At 44.8% G+C, this 17,737-nt stretch overlaps 1 protein-coding gene across 1 annotated transcript in view; it reads right to left on the bottom strand.

Moving 5' to 3' along the window:
* The window catches only part of LOC115464453 (vomeronasal type-2 receptor 26-like), a 69,366-nt gene extending 51,867 nt beyond the window's left edge, over window positions 1-17,499 (bottom strand). Inside the window, exons 1-3 of the mRNA XM_030194833.1 lie at window positions 17,207-17,499; window positions 6,036-6,327; window positions 4,392-5,180 (exon numbers count right to left, since the gene is read on the bottom strand). Of these exons, the coding sequence (XP_030050693.1) occupies window positions 4,392-5,180; window positions 6,036-6,327; window positions 17,207-17,499 (1,374 nt within the window). The remainder of the gene's footprint in view (window positions 1-4,391; window positions 5,181-6,035; window positions 6,328-17,206) is intronic.
* Window positions 17,500-17,737: the final 238 nt, after the last annotated feature.

Below are 17,737 nucleotides of genomic sequence, written 5' to 3' on the forward strand. Positions count from 1 at the left end.
CCTACCGTATTGACATGAATAAATATACATTTAAAAAAACAAAAACAAAGTGTACCCAGTTCAGCTCAAAATCCTTAATAAATTGAAGACCTAGGATATCAGGAATAACTTTTCCAAAAATATAATTAAAATAGATTCCTCTGAATTTTTATGGTTCCCCACTAAGTTTAATTGCATAGTTTATATTTGTCATTCTATATTATATTATATAATGCTACATCTCATTAACTATCTAACCCTCCTGTTTACTAAGCCATGCTAGTAGCTGGCGGTGTTCTAATGCCGACACAGCCCATTCACTTTGAATGGGCTGTGTTGGCATTGCCGAGTGGTAGCTGTTAATGTAGCTTAGTAAATGGAGAGTATACATTGCAACTATAATTGCTTTATTATTATGAGGTGCTATTCACAATTATGTTATAATTATTATAATTTAATATGAGTGCAAATATGCTCCATTATTAATTCTTCCAATATTCATATTCACTCATTCAACTAAAATGTTAAGATTGTAATTGTTATGTTAATTAAGAATTTATTTCACTGTCATTCCATCTAATAGAGGTCTGTCTCAGGTGGCTGTTTCTCACTTGGTCTCATCAATTAATGCTTTATACATTGTATGTTGCTTCATTGCATGTTGTTATATTTTTAACAAATATTCTTTCATATTCTCAACTGCTAAGGTATGCTTTTCTATCATATCCCATATTTTTCTATAGAACTACACAACTGAGTGGAGTTATCCTCAATAATATTTTATATTAATGGTTGTCACCTTCATTTCACTGAATGTTAGACTGAACAACCCCATTAAAAAAAATCATTATCTGTGTCTAAATTGTCACCAGATTTTATACTCTTTCAGGATTTAAATGTGGCAGAATCTGCTGAGCTATACACCAAATGGTCCCTACCAACAATTTTCTCTCCAGCAGGCAAAAAAATAGAGTAGTCACTATCAGGGGCAACCCCTTCATCATAATGAACATACATGCTCCTAATTCTGATATTCCTGATTTCTTTCACACTGCTGTTGATGTAATATCTACTGAAAGTGAATAGGGGAAAATTTTAATTTAATTCAAAATCCTGAGATCGATAGAAAATCTGTTTATCCTTCCAAAAAAATCTAAGGCTTGGTCACCTCTACGTGATGTAATGATACAGCTGCATGAACAAGATGCTTGGCACCTTATGCATAATAATTTGAGGTATTACCCATTTTATTCCCTACCACACAATTCATATTCCAGAATAGATTATTTTTTTATATCCAGCTCCTTTTTAGATAAAACATGCCACTCCAGTATTGAAAGTATCCCACTATCAGATCATGCACACATAGTTATTCAACTTAACATCACTGATGTCAGACTGGTGAGTTTTTGTACCAAGTAGAGTGCTGCTGAGCCCGGTACTCAGACCAGGTTCTGCTTGGCGGCCAAACAACCCCGGGTTTCACCTGCGCTGACTGCCATTTCCCAAAGGTTGAGCCCCTAGGTGCAGGCGGCCCGCAGGACTTACGAGACGGAGCTGGAAGCGGGGTGGGGAATGTATCAGCCAGGCAGGCAGCAGGCAAGAGAGTGAACCAGGTACTGGCAAAGTCAATAGGCAGGCAGCAGGCAGGGGAGTAATCCAGGAACAGGCAATGTCAATAGGCAAACAACAGGCAAGAGAGTAATCCAGGTACAAGCAAAGTCAGCAACAAGGGACAAGTAGATAAGAAGCAAACTATAGAGCAAGTAACACATACCAAAGTTTAAGCCGATATATGGAGTCCAGGAAGAGCTCTGCTAATAAAGTGCTGGCGTCTGACATCAGCAGGAACCAGCAGGGAGAAGGAGCACAGCCATAGGACAAGAGCAGGGGAAGGAGGAACTAGAAGACCAATAGGAGAGAAGCAAGGGAAGCCAGGCAGAGGGAGAGCAGACCCAGGTGCATGGAAGCAAAGCAATCAAGGAGCCTGCAACCACCACTCTGAACAAACCCAGAGAAGGACTGCACAAACATGGCTCAGGGCAGTGCCAGTCAAGTGTGCGTGTCGATGGGATCCCCGCACCAGGGGCGTAGCCACGGGTGCCCACCAGGTTTGGTTCAGGCCCACCCAGCAGTGGAGGCAGCGGAGCGGAGGGAGCAGGCTGAGCTCCGTTCCCGCATCTGCCTCCCTCACTCTCACGGCAGTGTTTCCCAAACGCTGCCCACCGCCGCCACGATCGCAGGATTTACCTCCCTCCGTCTCAGCAGCAGCGGTAGCGAATCATACACGCTGCCTCCTTCTAACCCGGAAGCGGCAGAATCTGCTGAGCTATAAACCAAATGGTCCCTACCAACAATTTTCTCTCCAGCAGGCAAAAAAATAGAGTTAGAAGGAGGCAGCATGTATGATTCGCAACCGCTGCTGCTGAGACGGAGGGAGGTAAATCCTGTGATCGTGGCGGCGGTAGGCAGCATTTGGGAAGTGCTGCCATGAGAGTGAGGGAGGCAGATGCGTGAACGGAGCTCAGCCTGCACTGTAAATTTTTTGGGGGGGAGAAGAGGGCTCCGGGCGGGCAGGTGGAATCGCAGGACATGGATGGGAGTGGGAGGGGCGAGAGGAGAATCGCTGATGGCTGGAGGGAGGGGACAGGGGAGAAAAGAGAATTGCTGGGTATGGTATAGATGGATAGAGGGGGGAAGGGGCAAGAACAGAATTGCTGGGTATGGCTGGATAGGGGCAGGGCAGAGAGGAGAATTGCTGGGTATGGTATAGATGGATAGAGGAGGGAAGGGGCAAGAACAGAATTTCTGGATATGGATGGATAAGGGCAGGGCGGAGAGGAGAATTGCTGGGTATGGATGAATGGAGGGGGGCAGGGGAGGGAAGAGAATTGCTGGGTATGGATGGATGGAGGGAACAAGGGGAGAGAGAAGAGAATTGCTGGGTATGGATGGATAGAGGGGGGCAGGGGAGAGAAAAGAATTGCTAGGTATGGATGGCTGGAGGGGAGAGGAGAGTTGCTGGACATGCTGGATGGAGGGGAGGAAAGAGGAGATAGGAAGGTTGCTGGACATGGGTGTATGAAGGGGAGGGCAGGGGAGAGGAGGGTTGCTGGACATGGATGGAGGGAAGGACAGGGGAGAGGAGGGTTGCTGGACATGGATGGAAGAGAGGTAAGGGAGAGAGAAGAAATGCTGGACATGGATGGAGGGGATGGAAGAGTGAGGAAGGAGATGAGATGAGGGAAAAGGAAGAGAGGAGAAAAACTGCACATGGATGAAGAAAATAGGCAGAAGCTGGATCCACTGGACAGTCAAGTCTGCGGAGGACCCAGCTTTTACTTATGGATATAGAGCAAGAAATGAAGAAGAAAGGAGGAAAGTAAAGAAATAAATGGAAAGGAAGCCCTGGAAACGGAGTTAAGAGGACAGATAGCAGCAAAATCGGATACTGGGCCAGCATGATCAGAAAAACAGTCACCAGACAACAAAGGTAGAAAAAAATCATTTTATCTTCATTATAGTGTTTGGAATATGTCCACTTTGAGAATCAGGTGCTCAGCATTAAAAGTTTATATTTATTTACTTATTTATGGCATTTTATCCCACATTAAACATGAATTAAATTGGAACCTGGGATCATTTAACTTTTTTTTTCCTGGAGAGAGTAATGCATTGCCCCCCCCCCCCCCCCCCCAGGCTCTCTCCCCGGCTATAGCCAGCTCTGCAATTTTGAAGGGAGGTGCACAGTTGGACGGGGGGTGCACAGGTGGACCGGGGAGAGAGCCTGTTGTTAAAACATTTACCAGCACACCACTGTCTAGTGTCCACCCATCCAACCTGTTGGCCCACCCAAAAATTGACTTCTGGCTACGCCACTGCCCCGCATAGCCCGAGGACACCGCTTGCGTTGAGGTAGGGGACATGACAACTGAGCAGGCAAAACATGAAACAAACTGGTGATTTAATGCCATCTTATTAGATTGTTTACATTTCTAAGATAATATCTCTATTTCATTCTATTCAAGGTATTTATATCCCACTAATATCAATACAGAATCTATTCGGGTTACATAATTTCAAAAAAACACATATAGAAATAAGAAAACCCTACAAAATTATTCATTCAAATACTTATTAAAAAGATAAGTCTTCAAACCATTACGGAATTGTATATAGCTAGAAATCATCCAAATTTAATTTGTACAGGTATATAATTCTACAATTTACTAGCTTGAAAAATAAAAGAACCATGCTTTACTTTTTGCAATTAGCTGCATGTCCATGATGTTTGACATGCAGCATCTGTGTGAATATACAGACTTCACTGCATCCTGCTTCCCTTTCATACTGTGCAAACATATAGCATCTCTTCTTTCTGACTATAACATTCCTCTAACATAGGATATTACCTTCCATGGCAAAACATCAGAACAGCTCTCACTTTCTCCACTCCATATGGTAGTATTTCCAGATCTAGAAGTGATCATGTCATGCAGTGCATATGCCAGGCTGTACACAGCATTGTATACATTGTAGCTGTCCCCAGAGTTTATGATGTCACAGTGTATGATGTAGGCAGATGTTTTAACATTGCTGCAGGATCTTTGGATGCTTTTGAGGCACTTGTTGTTACACAGGTCCCTCCACCACATCTCTATGAATGAATCATTTGGAAACATTGAAGGATTAACCTCACGGAGAAATTTGTGAAAATTTGGAATAATTTTCTTTCCCACGGTGAAAGCTAAAGTATTTTTTCTATCAATAAAGTATGAGGGCAAGAAAAATTCCATTTCAGCTGTGATGATCCAGACCTTTCCAGGTGCTTCCCAAATGGATGTATAACTTACAGCCTCTGTGAAGTCTTTATTACAATACAAAATAATCACTTTAGTTGAAGATTTATGGATGATCTCAGAAATATTTTTCATATCTTGAAACAGCAGAGTATTGGACTGACTAAAGGTTTCTATGAATTCAATGCAACCTCCACTCTGCTCAATCCCTTCTCTCAGGATCTGCACAGCCCTCATGCTGTTCTCATCCCTAGATGCAATTATGCTGACCCAGGTCCAGCCAAAATGCTTCAGTAGTTTGACTATCCCAGCACAGAGGTGCAGATCACTAGGTACAGTTCTGTAGAAATAAGGAAACTCAACCTTGTCGCTCATGACAAGATTCCCTGAGGTGTAACTAATCTGCTGAAAATAAAAGATGGAATTTATCATCACCTTTATCATGAAAAGATCACATTTTATTCATATATCAACTACTTACAGCCTAATTCTACTGTAAAGAGTGGAGGAGAAAACAGGTGACATGATAAAGCCAGTAGTATAGTAAAATACTAATAATGGCAGAAAAAGACCTGAATGGTCCATCCAGTCTGCCCAAAAATGACATTCATTATCAACTCCTGATTATACAAAAAAAATGAATATGATATACTTGATTATTGTCTCTCTTGGCATTTCTGTGACACAGACCATAGAAGTTAGCCCAACCCTGTTCTTAGGTTCCACGTACAGAAGTTGCCTTCAAAACCCACTTTGTCATTTTTGGTATATCAACAGTAAAGTCTGTCTGGCCCTGTTCTTACATTCCAAATTACTGGAATTTCTATCAAGCCCTCTCTAGCCCATCCTAAACCAATTGCCATAAATGGGATCCAGACCACACAAGCTTGCCCACGTGACAGTTTCCAAGAAGTAGAATCATGCAACCTGATACGTTGATTTGTTTCATTCAGGAAAATAAATTAGTTATAATGAAACTTGCAACAAATTTCCCTCTCAGACTTCTTATTATACTGAGAATAATTTTATACTCATGAGTTCAAATTATACATCATACATATTAATCACATTGGTCTTAAAGTTTGAACCATGTAGTTCATTTTACAAACTTTTGTCTCCGAATCATCATCTAAATTCTAGTTTGTCACAGTTAAGGGTGAGAGGATAATAATTTGGTTTAATTTTGCTAAAGGTTGATGTTCTTTAAGGAAGGTTTATAGAAGAGTGAATGAAGTGAAATCAAAGATGCTCCCTGACCTGTGGATAGTGGTATATCTTAGAAAGGCTGGAAAACTGGCTCGAAAGCTCAGCTGGAAGACCTTCAATAACAGCAGCCAGTGGTCCAGATGTTTTGCAGATGTAATTTGGGATCTCAGTGTCCATTCCTGAAAATATGCTCATGGCAGCTGTATACATTAGTAATAAGTTGTTATAAGGGTCATAAATGTGGAACCCCAGTGTAAGGTTGGGTAAGAGCTCCGAGCTGTTGTTAATCTCCTCCACCGCAGACACAAAGGCCAGGAAGTTATAATACTTCAATAGTACAGGACTTTAAGGAAATAAATGTCATTTAATATGAAATTAGCATCAAACTATAAGATACAGAATCACATACATTAGTGTTAGACAAGAGTAAAATAGGTTTAGGATAAGGGTTTGAAGCATTGTTTGTAACAAGCTTTACATATTGGTCTGATGACAAAGACCAAAGCGTGCATGCTCCAGGTTCACCACAAATTAATTGTATTTCTAATATTTTTTCTATTCTAGCCATGAATCAGGTCATAGCAAGTAAATGCACATTGTACCCTCATTCACACACCCATATTCACTAGACTCTAGCACCTCTCTCTCTCTCTCTCTCTCTGCCTATACATATGCATCTGAACCAACAATATGGAGGGGCATTTTCGATAGTTCATATGAGTCAGACTTTGGATGGTTTATTTTTTTTTTAGTTCAATCAGTTTTTTATTGATTTTATAACATATTGTAAATTTAGTACCAATGACAATAACAGTTAACAGAAAGGTCAATGTACTCTGACTATATACTGTATATTGTAAGGAGTATGAAGGAAGGAAAAGGGTAGAGAGGAATCCCAGCTTCATACAGGGGAAAGGAGAGCTGGAGGGTAGGAGGGAAGACCCTAGGGGGGCTCCGGGTTTGCCCAAGAGGGACATACAAATAAGAAACTACAACTCCCAGAAAGCCCCAGGAGAACCCAGGGTAAGGAGAAATAGAGTGCAGAACCAAGAAGCTCCAGAAGAGGGCTGCCAGAAAAGGGGAAAAGCTGAGTCACCACCCTGGTGGAGGCGGTAGCTGAACCGGTGGGGGGGGAAAGAAAAGCAGCCTAGCCCGGCTAATGAGGGAAAGGGAGAGCAGCTGGAAAAGGGTTGGGGGGAGGAGAAAATGGACTGGGCCCCAGTGAGAGAAGAGGAGGAGGAGGAGGAGGCCATGGAGCAAGAGGAGCACGGGGCGGTATCAGAAGAACCGATGGAATTCTTGGCTCTGAGGCAGCCAGAGCAGGAAGTATAGTGGGAATGCCCGGGTCAAGCGGGAGGAGGTCAGGAGAGTAAGGCTGACCATGAGGGTGGGACCCGAGGCTTTGAGCCCGCGCAAAGCCTGGTTGTAATTGGGACTGTGTTTTGAACAGCCTGGCTATATGGAACTGAGTTGAGAAAAGCCTGGTTGTAATTGGGACTGTGTTTTGAACAACCTGGCTATATTGGACTGAGGGGAGAAAAGCCTGGTTGTAATTGGGACTGTGTTTTGAACAGCCTGGCTATATTGAACTGAGGGGAGAAAAGCCAGGTTGTAATTGGGACTGTGTTTTGAACAACCTGGCTATATTGAACTGAGGGGAGAAAAGCCTGGTTGTAATTGGGACTGTGTTTTGAACAACCTAGCTATATTGAACTGAGTTGGAAAAAGCCTGGTTGTAATTGGGGCTGTGTTTTGAACAGCCTGGCTATATTGAACTGAGTGGAGAAAAGCCTGGTTGTAATTGGGACTGTGTTTGAACAGCCTGGCTATATTGAACTGAGGGGAGAAAAGCCTGGTTGTAATTGGGACTGTGGTTTGAACAGCCTGGATATATTGAACTGTGTTGGAAAAAGCCGGGTTGTAATTGGGACTGTGTTTTGAACAGCCTGGCTATATTGGGAACTGCATTAAGAAAAGCCTGGCTGTATGTGGACTGGGGGGGGGGGGGGGGGGGTTTGACCCACCTGGTTACCTTGGATTAAGAAAAGCCGGGCTGTAATTGGCCTGGGTTTAGTACTGCCAGGTTATAGGTAATGGTACTGAGTCAAGCTGGTCGGTAAATATACTGGGTCTTGAACAGCCTGAATATATTGAGGGGTTTTTTGTCTGAAAAACCTAGAAGGCCTGCTGAAGAAAGAAAAGGAAAGCTCGGGGCCGGTGGTGTGGGGGCCTTCCCCAGACTGAGCCAACCAGAGACTTTTTACAAGTGGTGGCAGTGGTGGGATTGGAAGCAGGACCTGGCGCTAGAGGAGGCCGCTACCAGCCTAGACGAAAAGCACCCGAGGGAGCCCACACTGAGAAAGGCGCAGACCCGTCTTGGGTTCCGGTAAGCGGGCCAACTTGGGGGGAGGGGTAGAGGGAGCAGAGAAAGAGTCCAACATAAGTGGGGTAATCGCCCTTGGAGGTGGTTTTCTGTTGTTTTTTTCCCAGGTGCCGATTCCAGTGCCAGGATGGACCCCAAGGAGATCTTTGGGTGGATGACTCTTCAGTTCCAAAAACAGCAGGAGCTGACAGCAAAAATAGTCGAGGACTCCTTGATGGCGGCCTGGGATCAGCAGCAACCAGTACTAAACATGCTACAAGACTTTTTCCAGAGAGGTGCTAGTGCTGCTCGAGAGGGGGACCCCGGAGCGAATGGACAGGGGCCTGGAGGGAGCGGTGCGGTAGGACAAGTCTCCATGCATTCACTTAACTGGGGGAAATTGTCCGAGCAGGATAATGTGGACGATTTTTTGACTGCATTTGAGAGGGTGGCTGGGGCGGCTGGGTGGCCACAGGAGCAGTGGGCCATGAGATTGGTGCCTTCCTTGTCAGGGGAGGCGTTGGCAGCCTTTAGGGATTTGTCTCCTGGAGAGGCTGCCAACTGTGGAAGGTTGAAAGAAGCTATTAAGGACAGATATGGACTCAGTACACAAGCTTACAGGCGTAAGTTTAGAGCCACTAAATGGGAAAAGGGGACCCCCCCTAAAGCGGTAGCAAATAAGCTAATGGATTTAGTGAAAAAATGGTTAGAGCCCGAGCAACACACCCTGCACGAGGTACTGCAAGAACTGGTAGTGGAGCAATTCCTCCAAGGTCTGCCAGGCGAGATTAGGGCAGAATTAATAAAGAGGGGATGTAAGACGGTAGAGGGGGTGACCTCGGGGTTGGAGTGTTACCTAAAAGCCCAGCAGTGGGGTGGACCAGAGCGGGAGGGAGGCAAGGCTCGGGTGTTAGAAAAAGGGGAGCAAAAAAGTTCCCTAGTTAAGCCGGAGACCCCAGCAGGGAGTAAAAAGACAGGTCTAGACGCCGGCCCAAGTAGAACTGCTACTCCTTTTGGGAGCAAGGGGTGTTTTAAGTGTGGTAAGGCAGGACATTTCAAAAAAGATTGCCAGTGGCGGGAGGGGTGGATCTCTCAGGTGGCTCAAGGGTTTAGGCCCCGATACCTAACTCAGGTTAAGGTGGAGGGACTGCCCATCACAGCCCTGCTAGACTCTGGGGCCGACCAATCCATGATCTCTAGGAGGCTGTGGCAGCAAATACGAAAGAGGAGGACCCCGGGTAGGGATACCTATGATGGAGGGGTGTCCATACAATGTATTCACGGGGCCAAGACACGTTATGCGCTCCAACGGGTCATCTTACAGGGGCCCACCGGGGAGATAGAGCTAGCCATGGCCGTTCTACCCCGATTGCCCCAGGATATGATTTTGGGGAGGGATTGGCCCCCGTTTAGAGAGTGTATGGGCGAGAGAAAAGTGTTGGTCACTACCAGAGCTCAGTCTCACCGCGAGGCGGATGGAGAAGAGGAAGGCATAGGGGGTGTTTTTCCTTTTCAGGGGGAGGTCGTGGCCGAGCCGGGCCGAAAAAAAAAAAGAAAAGCGCTGAAAAAAAAAGAACAGAAAGAGCGAAGGGAGGCTTTTCAGAGGGTACAGAGGGAGAGTTACCTGCCGGTGGCTCCGAAAGAATTAAGAGAGCAGTTTCCCCAATTTCATAGGGAGCAGGCCACTGACCCTACTTTAGAGTATGCATGGGAAAGGGCGCGCCAGGGGGAGGGACAGGTAGCTCCGGGGTTCCTGATAGAAGGGAACATATTATATCGAAGGGTGCCAAGCTGGGAAAACTCGGGAGGAGGGAGACAGCTAGTGGTCCCCCGGGCTTTTCGTCCTTTGGTGGTAAGGCTGGCCCATGATCATCCTCTGGGCGGACATAAGGGTTCCCAGGCCACCCTGTCTCAAATATTGGCGAGGTTTTATTGGCCAGGGGTTTATGGGGAGGTGGAGAAGTACTGCAAATCCTGCCCCAACTGTCAAAAGGTATCGGACAGATTCCCTCCTAAAGCTCCGTTAAAGCCTCTTCCGAGGGTAGAGCAACCGGGGAGGAGGATAGCCATGGATATTGTGGGGCCGGTAACTAGGTCACAGAGAGGGTTCCTCTATGTCTTAGTAGTTATGGACATGGCCACCAGGTATCCATGGGCCCTGCCCTTAAGGAACATTTCGGCGAAGGGTATTGCCAGGGAACTCATAAAAATATTTTGTGAGGTCGGGTTTCCCCAAGAAGTCTTGACCGACCGGGGGTCCAATTTTATGTCCCAGACCTTAAGGCAAGTGTGGGAGGCATTTGGGATAAAACATGTGCGCACGGCAGCTTACCATCCTCAAACCAATGGGATGGTGGAACGCTTTAACAGGACCTTAAAGGGTATGCTTAAAAAAAGCCTTAGGAGAGGATAGGACCGGGTGGGACCAGTTTTTGCCATTTGTGCTATATGCATACCGGGAGAAGGTGCAAGACTCGTTAGGAGTTTCACCTTATGAGTTAATGTTTGGTAGGAGACCCAGGGGTATGTTAGATATCGTACATGAGCATTGGGTGCCTCCCGAAACCACCGATCAGTCTGTGGTTGAATATTTACGGGATCTGAGGAGCCGATTGGATAGGATACAGGAATATGCCCAGGATCGGCTGGAACAGAGCCAGGAACAACAAAAGGGGTATTACGATAGAGGGACTCGGGAAAGGAGTTTGCATCCGGGGATAGGGTCCTTATCCTAATATCGGAAGATCCACATAGGTTCGCCTCTAGGTGGAAGGGACCTTGGGTGGTGAGGAGGAGACTCGGCCCCCTCACGTATGAGGTGGCAAATGAGAGGGGTCGGGTTCAGATTTTTCACGTTAATCTTATGAAACCTTGGGTAGCTAGGGTAGGGTTTCAAACTCGGGAGGAAGAAAAAGAAGGAGAGGAGTTAGGGCCTCAAATACGGGAGATTTTCAAGCCGGGTGAGCCCGGAGTTAACCCCCAGCTACCCCAGGGACAGAACAAGGAGATAGGAAGGCTTTTAGAACGCTTTAAAGATGTTTTGACGGCCTGCCCGGGGAATACCCACCTAGTAGAGCATGAGATTGTAACGGAACGGGGGAAGATAGTACGGCAAAAGCCCTATAGACTCTCCCCAATGAAAAAGAGGGAAGTCATTAAACAAGTGCAGGAAATGTTAAATTTTGGGGTAATTGAGGAATCCCATAGTCCCTGGTCAAGCCCAGTGGTATTAGTACCAAAGCCAGAAGGGGAGTGGAGGTTTTGTATTGATTTCCGCCAACTAAATACTATCTCTCAGACGGATGCCTATCCTATGCCTTATATTGAGGAGTTGGTGGATCAGTTGGGGTCAGCCCAGTATCTTACGACCTTAGATTTAACAAAAGGATACTGGCAGATTCCCCTTTCTCCGGAAGCTCAAGCCAAGACGGCCTTTAGTACCCCCATAGGCTTGTACCAATTCAAAAGGCTGCCATTTGGCCTTAACTCGGCGGCGGCAAGCTACCAAAGATTGCTTGACCGGGTCCTCAGACCACATCAGACATATGCTGCGGCATATATGGATGATGTGGTAATACACAGTGAGGACTGGAACACCCATTTGAAACATGTAGGGGCGGTGCTGCAATCTTTTAAGGAGGCCGGACTCACACTGAACCCAAAGAAATGTTACTTTGCCCAGTATAGGGTGAAGTATTTAGGGTATAACGTGGGACGGGGGGAGGTGCGACCCTTACTGAATAAAGTTAAAAGCATCCAAGAATTTCCCAGACCCAACAGAAAGAAACAATTGCGTAGTTTCCTGGGTATGGTGGGGTATTACAGGAGATTCATCCCTCACTTTTCCGAAATGGCCACTCCATTAACAGACATGTTGAAGGGTAAGAATCCAGATCATCTGAGGTGGGGGGAGGTGGAGTTGAGGGCCTTAGAGCAGATGCAAAAGGCCTTGTGCCAGGAACCGGTGTTGAAAGCTGTAGATTTTGAAAAACCTTTTATTCTGCAAACCGATGCCTTGGGGAGGGGGCTAGGGGCAGTACTGTCTCAGGAACATGAAGGGGCCGAACATCCGGTACTGTATCTAAGCCGTAAACTCCTACCTCATGAGGACCATTACTCTACCATAGAGAAGGAATGTTTAGCTATAAGATGGGCAGTACAAGAGTGTACGGTCTATCTCGAGGGGAGGCCTTTTAAGCTAGTAACGGACCATGCTCCATTGAAATGGCTGAATTTAATGAAAAATAATAATGGAAGGCTAATGCGCTGGTACTTAGCACTGCAACCCTTCCAGTACACAGTGGAGCATCGTCCTGGGAGATGTTTGGGAAATGTGGATGCCCTATCCCGGGTAGGAGAGGATAAGGAGGAAAAGGGAAAAGAGTGGGGGAGTGACATCTTAAGGGGGGGGTATGTAAGGAGTATGAAGGAAGGAAAAGGGTAGAGAGGAATCCCAGCTTCATACAGGGGAAAGGAGAGCTGGAGGGTAGGAGGGAAGACCCTAGGGGGGCTCCGGGTTTGCCCAAGAGGGACATACAAATAAGAAACTACAACTCCCAGAAAGCCCCAGGAGAACCCAGGGTAAGGAGAAATAGAGTGCAGAACCAAGAAGCTCCAGAAGAGGGCTGCCAGAAAAGGGGAAAAGCTGAGTCACCACCCTGGTGGAGGCGGTGGCTGAACCGGTGGGGGGGGGGAAAGAAAAGCAGCCTAGCCCGGCTAATGAGGGAAAGGGAGAGCAGCTGGAAAAGGGTTGGGGGAGGAGAAAATGGACTGGGCCCCAGTGAGAGAAGAGGAGGAGGAGGAGGAGGCCATGGAGCAAGAGGAGCACGGGGCGGTATCAGAAGAACCGATGGAATTCTTGGCTCTGAGGCAGCCAGAGCAGGAGGTATAGTGGGAATGCCCGGGTCAAGCGGGAGGAGGTCAGAAGAGTAAGGCTGACCATGAGGGTGGGACCCGAGGCTTTGAGCCCGCGCAAAGCCTGGTTGTAATTGGGACTGTGTTTTGAACAGCCTGGCTATATGGAACTGAGTTGAGAAAAGCCTGGTTGTAATTGGGACTGTGTTTTGAACAACCTGGCTATATTGGACTGAGGGGAGAAAAGCCTGGTTGTAATTGGGACTGTGTTTTGAACAGCCTGGCTATATTGAACTGAGGGGAGAAAAGCCAGGTTGTAATTGGGACTGTGTTTTGAACAACCTGGCTATATTGAACTGAGGGGAGAAAAGCCTGGTTGTAATTGGGACTGTGTTTTGAACAGCCTGGCTATATTGGGAACTGCATTAAGAAAAGCCTGGCTGTATGTGGACTGGGGGGGGGGGGGGGGGGGTTTGACCCACCTGGTTACCTTGGATTAAGAAAAGCCGGGCTGTAATTGGCCTGGGTTTAGTACTGCCAGGTTATAGGTAATGGTACTGAGTCAAGCTGGGCGGTAAATATACTGGGTCTTGAACAGCCTGAATATATTGAGGGGTTTTTGGTCTGAAAAACCTAGAAGGCCTGCTGAAGAAAGAAAAGGAAAGCTCGGGGCCGGTGGTGTGGGGGCCTTCCCCAGACTGAGCCAACCAGAGACTTTTTACAATATATACATATATGTATATTCATATGAAGTATGCATGCATATCAGATGTTATAGTATTAATGCCAATGTTTGTAAAGTACCTGTACATTAATTACTTAGCTGGGTTCTACTTTTTCGTATTTAGCTGTTAGACATACTGAGTTCCACCACATTTCGTAGGTTAACTTTGTAAAATCTTTCCAGTTTTGACATATCAATTTTATAGCCACTTGGATCAATATACGTAGTAGTTTAATTATATGTGGTGATAATGTATTGTTAATGCCGAAATCTCCTGCTACTTTGGATGTTTTGAGCTAAACGTACCAACTCCAAATAAGAGAAAACTCATTTTTTAAAAAAGATAAAAATCTGCCTTCTTTTCCTAATAAACTGTTTCTAACAAAGTTTTGTCTTTATGCATTTATCTTTTTAGGCAATTTTCAAAAAAAATGCACAAGTTAAAAATTGACAAAATCATGCCACTGGGATGTAGGAGGGGCCAACATTTTGAGTAGACTGGCTCCTCAGATATGACAGGAGAGCAAATGGGCACCCCAGGGGGCAATGCAGTGGACTTCATATAAATGCTCCCAGATATACATCTCATCATTGCTCCCTTACCTTGTCTGCTGAGCCCTATAAAACCCACCTAAAACCCACTACTCCCAACTGTACATCACTGGGAGTCATCGTGGATAGGACATTGAAATCTTCAGCTCAATGTGATGCGGCGGCTAAGAAGGCGAACAAAATGCTGAGTATTATTAGAAAAGGGATGGAACACAAGCATGCGGATTTTATAATGCATTTATATCGCTCCATGGTGCGACCGCACCTGGAGTATTGTGTTCAGTTCTGGTCGCCTCATCTCAAAAAAGATATAAAGGAATTGGAGAAGGTGCAGAGAAGGTCGACAAAAATGATAAAAGGGATGGGCCAACTACCCTATGAGGAGAGGTTAAGACGGCTAGGACTCTTTAGCCTGGAGAAAAGGCGGCTGAGGGGTGATATGATAGAGGTCTACAAATTAATGAGTGGGGTAGAGCGGACAGATGTGAAGCGTTTGTTTACACTTTCTAACAATAATAGAACCAGGGGACACAAGATGAAATTAGAATGTGGTAGGTTTAAAACAAATAGGAGAAAGTTTTTCTTTACTTAGCGCGTAGTTAGACTCTGGAACTCATTGCCGGAAAGGTAGTGACAGCAACTGGCCTTGCTGAGTTTAAAGGGGGTCTGGACAGATTCCTGAAGGAAAAGTCCATTGATCATTATTAAATTTGGGATTTTTGCCAGGTTCTTGGGGCCTGGATTGGCTGCTGTCGGAGACAAAGTGCTGGGCTTGATGGACCTTTGGTCTTTTCCCAGCATGGCAGTGCTTATGTACTTATGTACAATAGCCATTATGAGTGAAGGGGTCACGTATATATGGGTAGAGTAGGTTTCTAGTGAGGTTTGGAGGGCTCACAGTTTCCACCACAAGTATAACAGGTAGTATGAGGTATAGGCCTGGGCCTCTTGTCTACAGTGTACTTCATCCACCACCAACCACACTACTCCTTGGACCTGTATGCTGCTCTGATGGACCATGCTATATCATCTAAGGCTGTCATAGAAGCTGGTACTATTTTTATTCATATTTTTTAATTAGTGGGAGGGGGTCAGTGACCTCTAGGGTAGTAAGGGGAGGGGTAATCCCTGAGCCCAGTGGTCATCTGGTCATTTAGGGCACATTTTTGTGTCTTGTTCATAAAAAAAACAGGTCTAGACCAAAATAGTTGAAAATTTCACCCTAGATGTTTTGGTTTTATGTTATAAAACATCCAAGTATTACGCACACCCTAATTTCAATTTTAAAACACCTCTTAGACACCCCCTTGTTATTTGGACACACTACAGATGAAATGCATAGATAGATGTCCGCAAAACAGGTTTTTTTAACGATTTGGATATTTAGAGAAAAAAATCCATCCAAATGGTGCTTTGTGACACTTTTGGACATTTTTCTGTTTTGAAAATAAACTCTCCTCCCAAGATTATATAGGAACCAAAGGAGGATGGATGAGGAAGTGGTATCAGGGGAGATTGCATGCTTGGAAGTACAGGTAGAAATCCCCAATCCCCAGCAACAAAAAAGAGGCCAGAGTCATGTTGGAACAACTAGAAATTCACATCAGCCACACGTGAAGATGTGTCCCAGAGGGCAAGGAGAAAGGAAGGGGGAGGTCATAAGAGGAAGAAGAGAAAGGAAGGGGTAAGAACAAGGAGGAAGAGGAGATGAGGTGGGAGAAGACCACTAAACTTCAATGAAGTTGACTAATTTAAAATTTCATACAAAAGTTTGTAATCCAATTTATTTTTATGGGTAACTCTACTTGACTTTTGTGGAAAATAGCAGACAGTTCACAGGAAAACCCTCTGGTTACTAAATCAGTGCCTGAATAATCTGTTCACATGAATAACTTCCCTAAATCTTAATGCACAGATACTGTGTTTTTAGTTTCATGGGATATACAGGCAAACACTTCACTTGTTATGTGCTGTCAAGTTTCTGCACTAAAGGAAAGTAAGGATGGAGGTAATTCATACAAAAGTAAGCAAAATGGTGTATTGTCTGAAGAATAAGTCACACACAGAGGGGCTGAAGGAGATAAAGACACACTCGACATAAGAAGAAAAGCAAAAGGAAGATATAATGCAAGTTTTCACATACTTATATGCTATGAATAAGGTACAAACAAGTAGTATTTTCAAAAAAATGAAAAGCTGAATTTTAAAAGGATGTCAAAGGAATTAAGAAGGTGAGAACCTCAAAAAAGAAAAGATGTGATTTTTTATTTCTTTCTTGTAGAGTATCGTGGATATTTAAAGTAGTTCAATAGTAAATAGCAACAAAATGAAAACATGCTTTGGAAAAACACTGGGAGGTCACTTTTCACAATACGTTTACCCAGGATCTGAAGCTGTCTGAAAACTTTTCAATCTGTTCATTGGAAGAAGTACACACATGGAAAAATACACTTTATCTGCTCTAAAGATATGAGATATTGAGAGAGACAACATCATATCCAGTTGTGTATTTTTACAATGATTTTATGGGGAAAATATTTATCGATAAAGAGATGAAATTCTTAGCAGGTCCTTTTTCCCCAGGGTACTTTTCAACGGAAAATACTCATACTTAATGTGAGAGAATTGGTAACTTGTAATCAGGTTATATTTGCAGTTCATGCCAGTGACTAACGAAAAAAAAAAAAACAAGCCTGTCTAATGTAAGAACTGAGCCATAATTCTACTTACTAGGTATGTCCATCAAATGAAGGAAGAGTTGTGAAGGATGGATGATGAAATGGATAAGAGATTTCTACAGTTACAAGTCCCCCAATCATGATGTACCCATCCCTCTGGTAGCCTGGTCGTAGCTCTGTTGAAAGGTAGTTTCCAAGTGTGCACTGACACTCAGCCGTCTTCCACAGGATGTCACAAAGCATCAACACAATCAGAAACAGATGAGCTTCCATTTTTAGTGCTGTGAAACAGCTTCTACTGTGATAACGTTCACTCTTCCCACTCCAAATGTAACAGCTGGGCATGGTGTGGGATGCTGTATGGTTCCTGATGGTGCTATCTAACTAAATATTTGAATGATGGGCAGAAAACATTAAGTATTAAATTGCAGTGAAGTAGACCTGTGCATATACACACAAAAAGGATAACAAAAGCTTGCATAATTTAATGTATATTGAGAGGTGACCACTCTATTTCTAGCTGAGCTCCAATGCCTGTGAGGATATTATGTGGTCTCTGTTGGGCCCTGATGCTCAGAGGTTC

The sequence above is a fragment of the Microcaecilia unicolor genome, chromosome 3, assembly GCF_901765095.1.
Source record: "Microcaecilia unicolor chromosome 3, aMicUni1.1, whole genome shotgun sequence".
Classification (NCBI taxonomy): domain Eukaryota; kingdom Metazoa; phylum Chordata; class Amphibia; order Gymnophiona; family Siphonopidae; genus Microcaecilia; species Microcaecilia unicolor.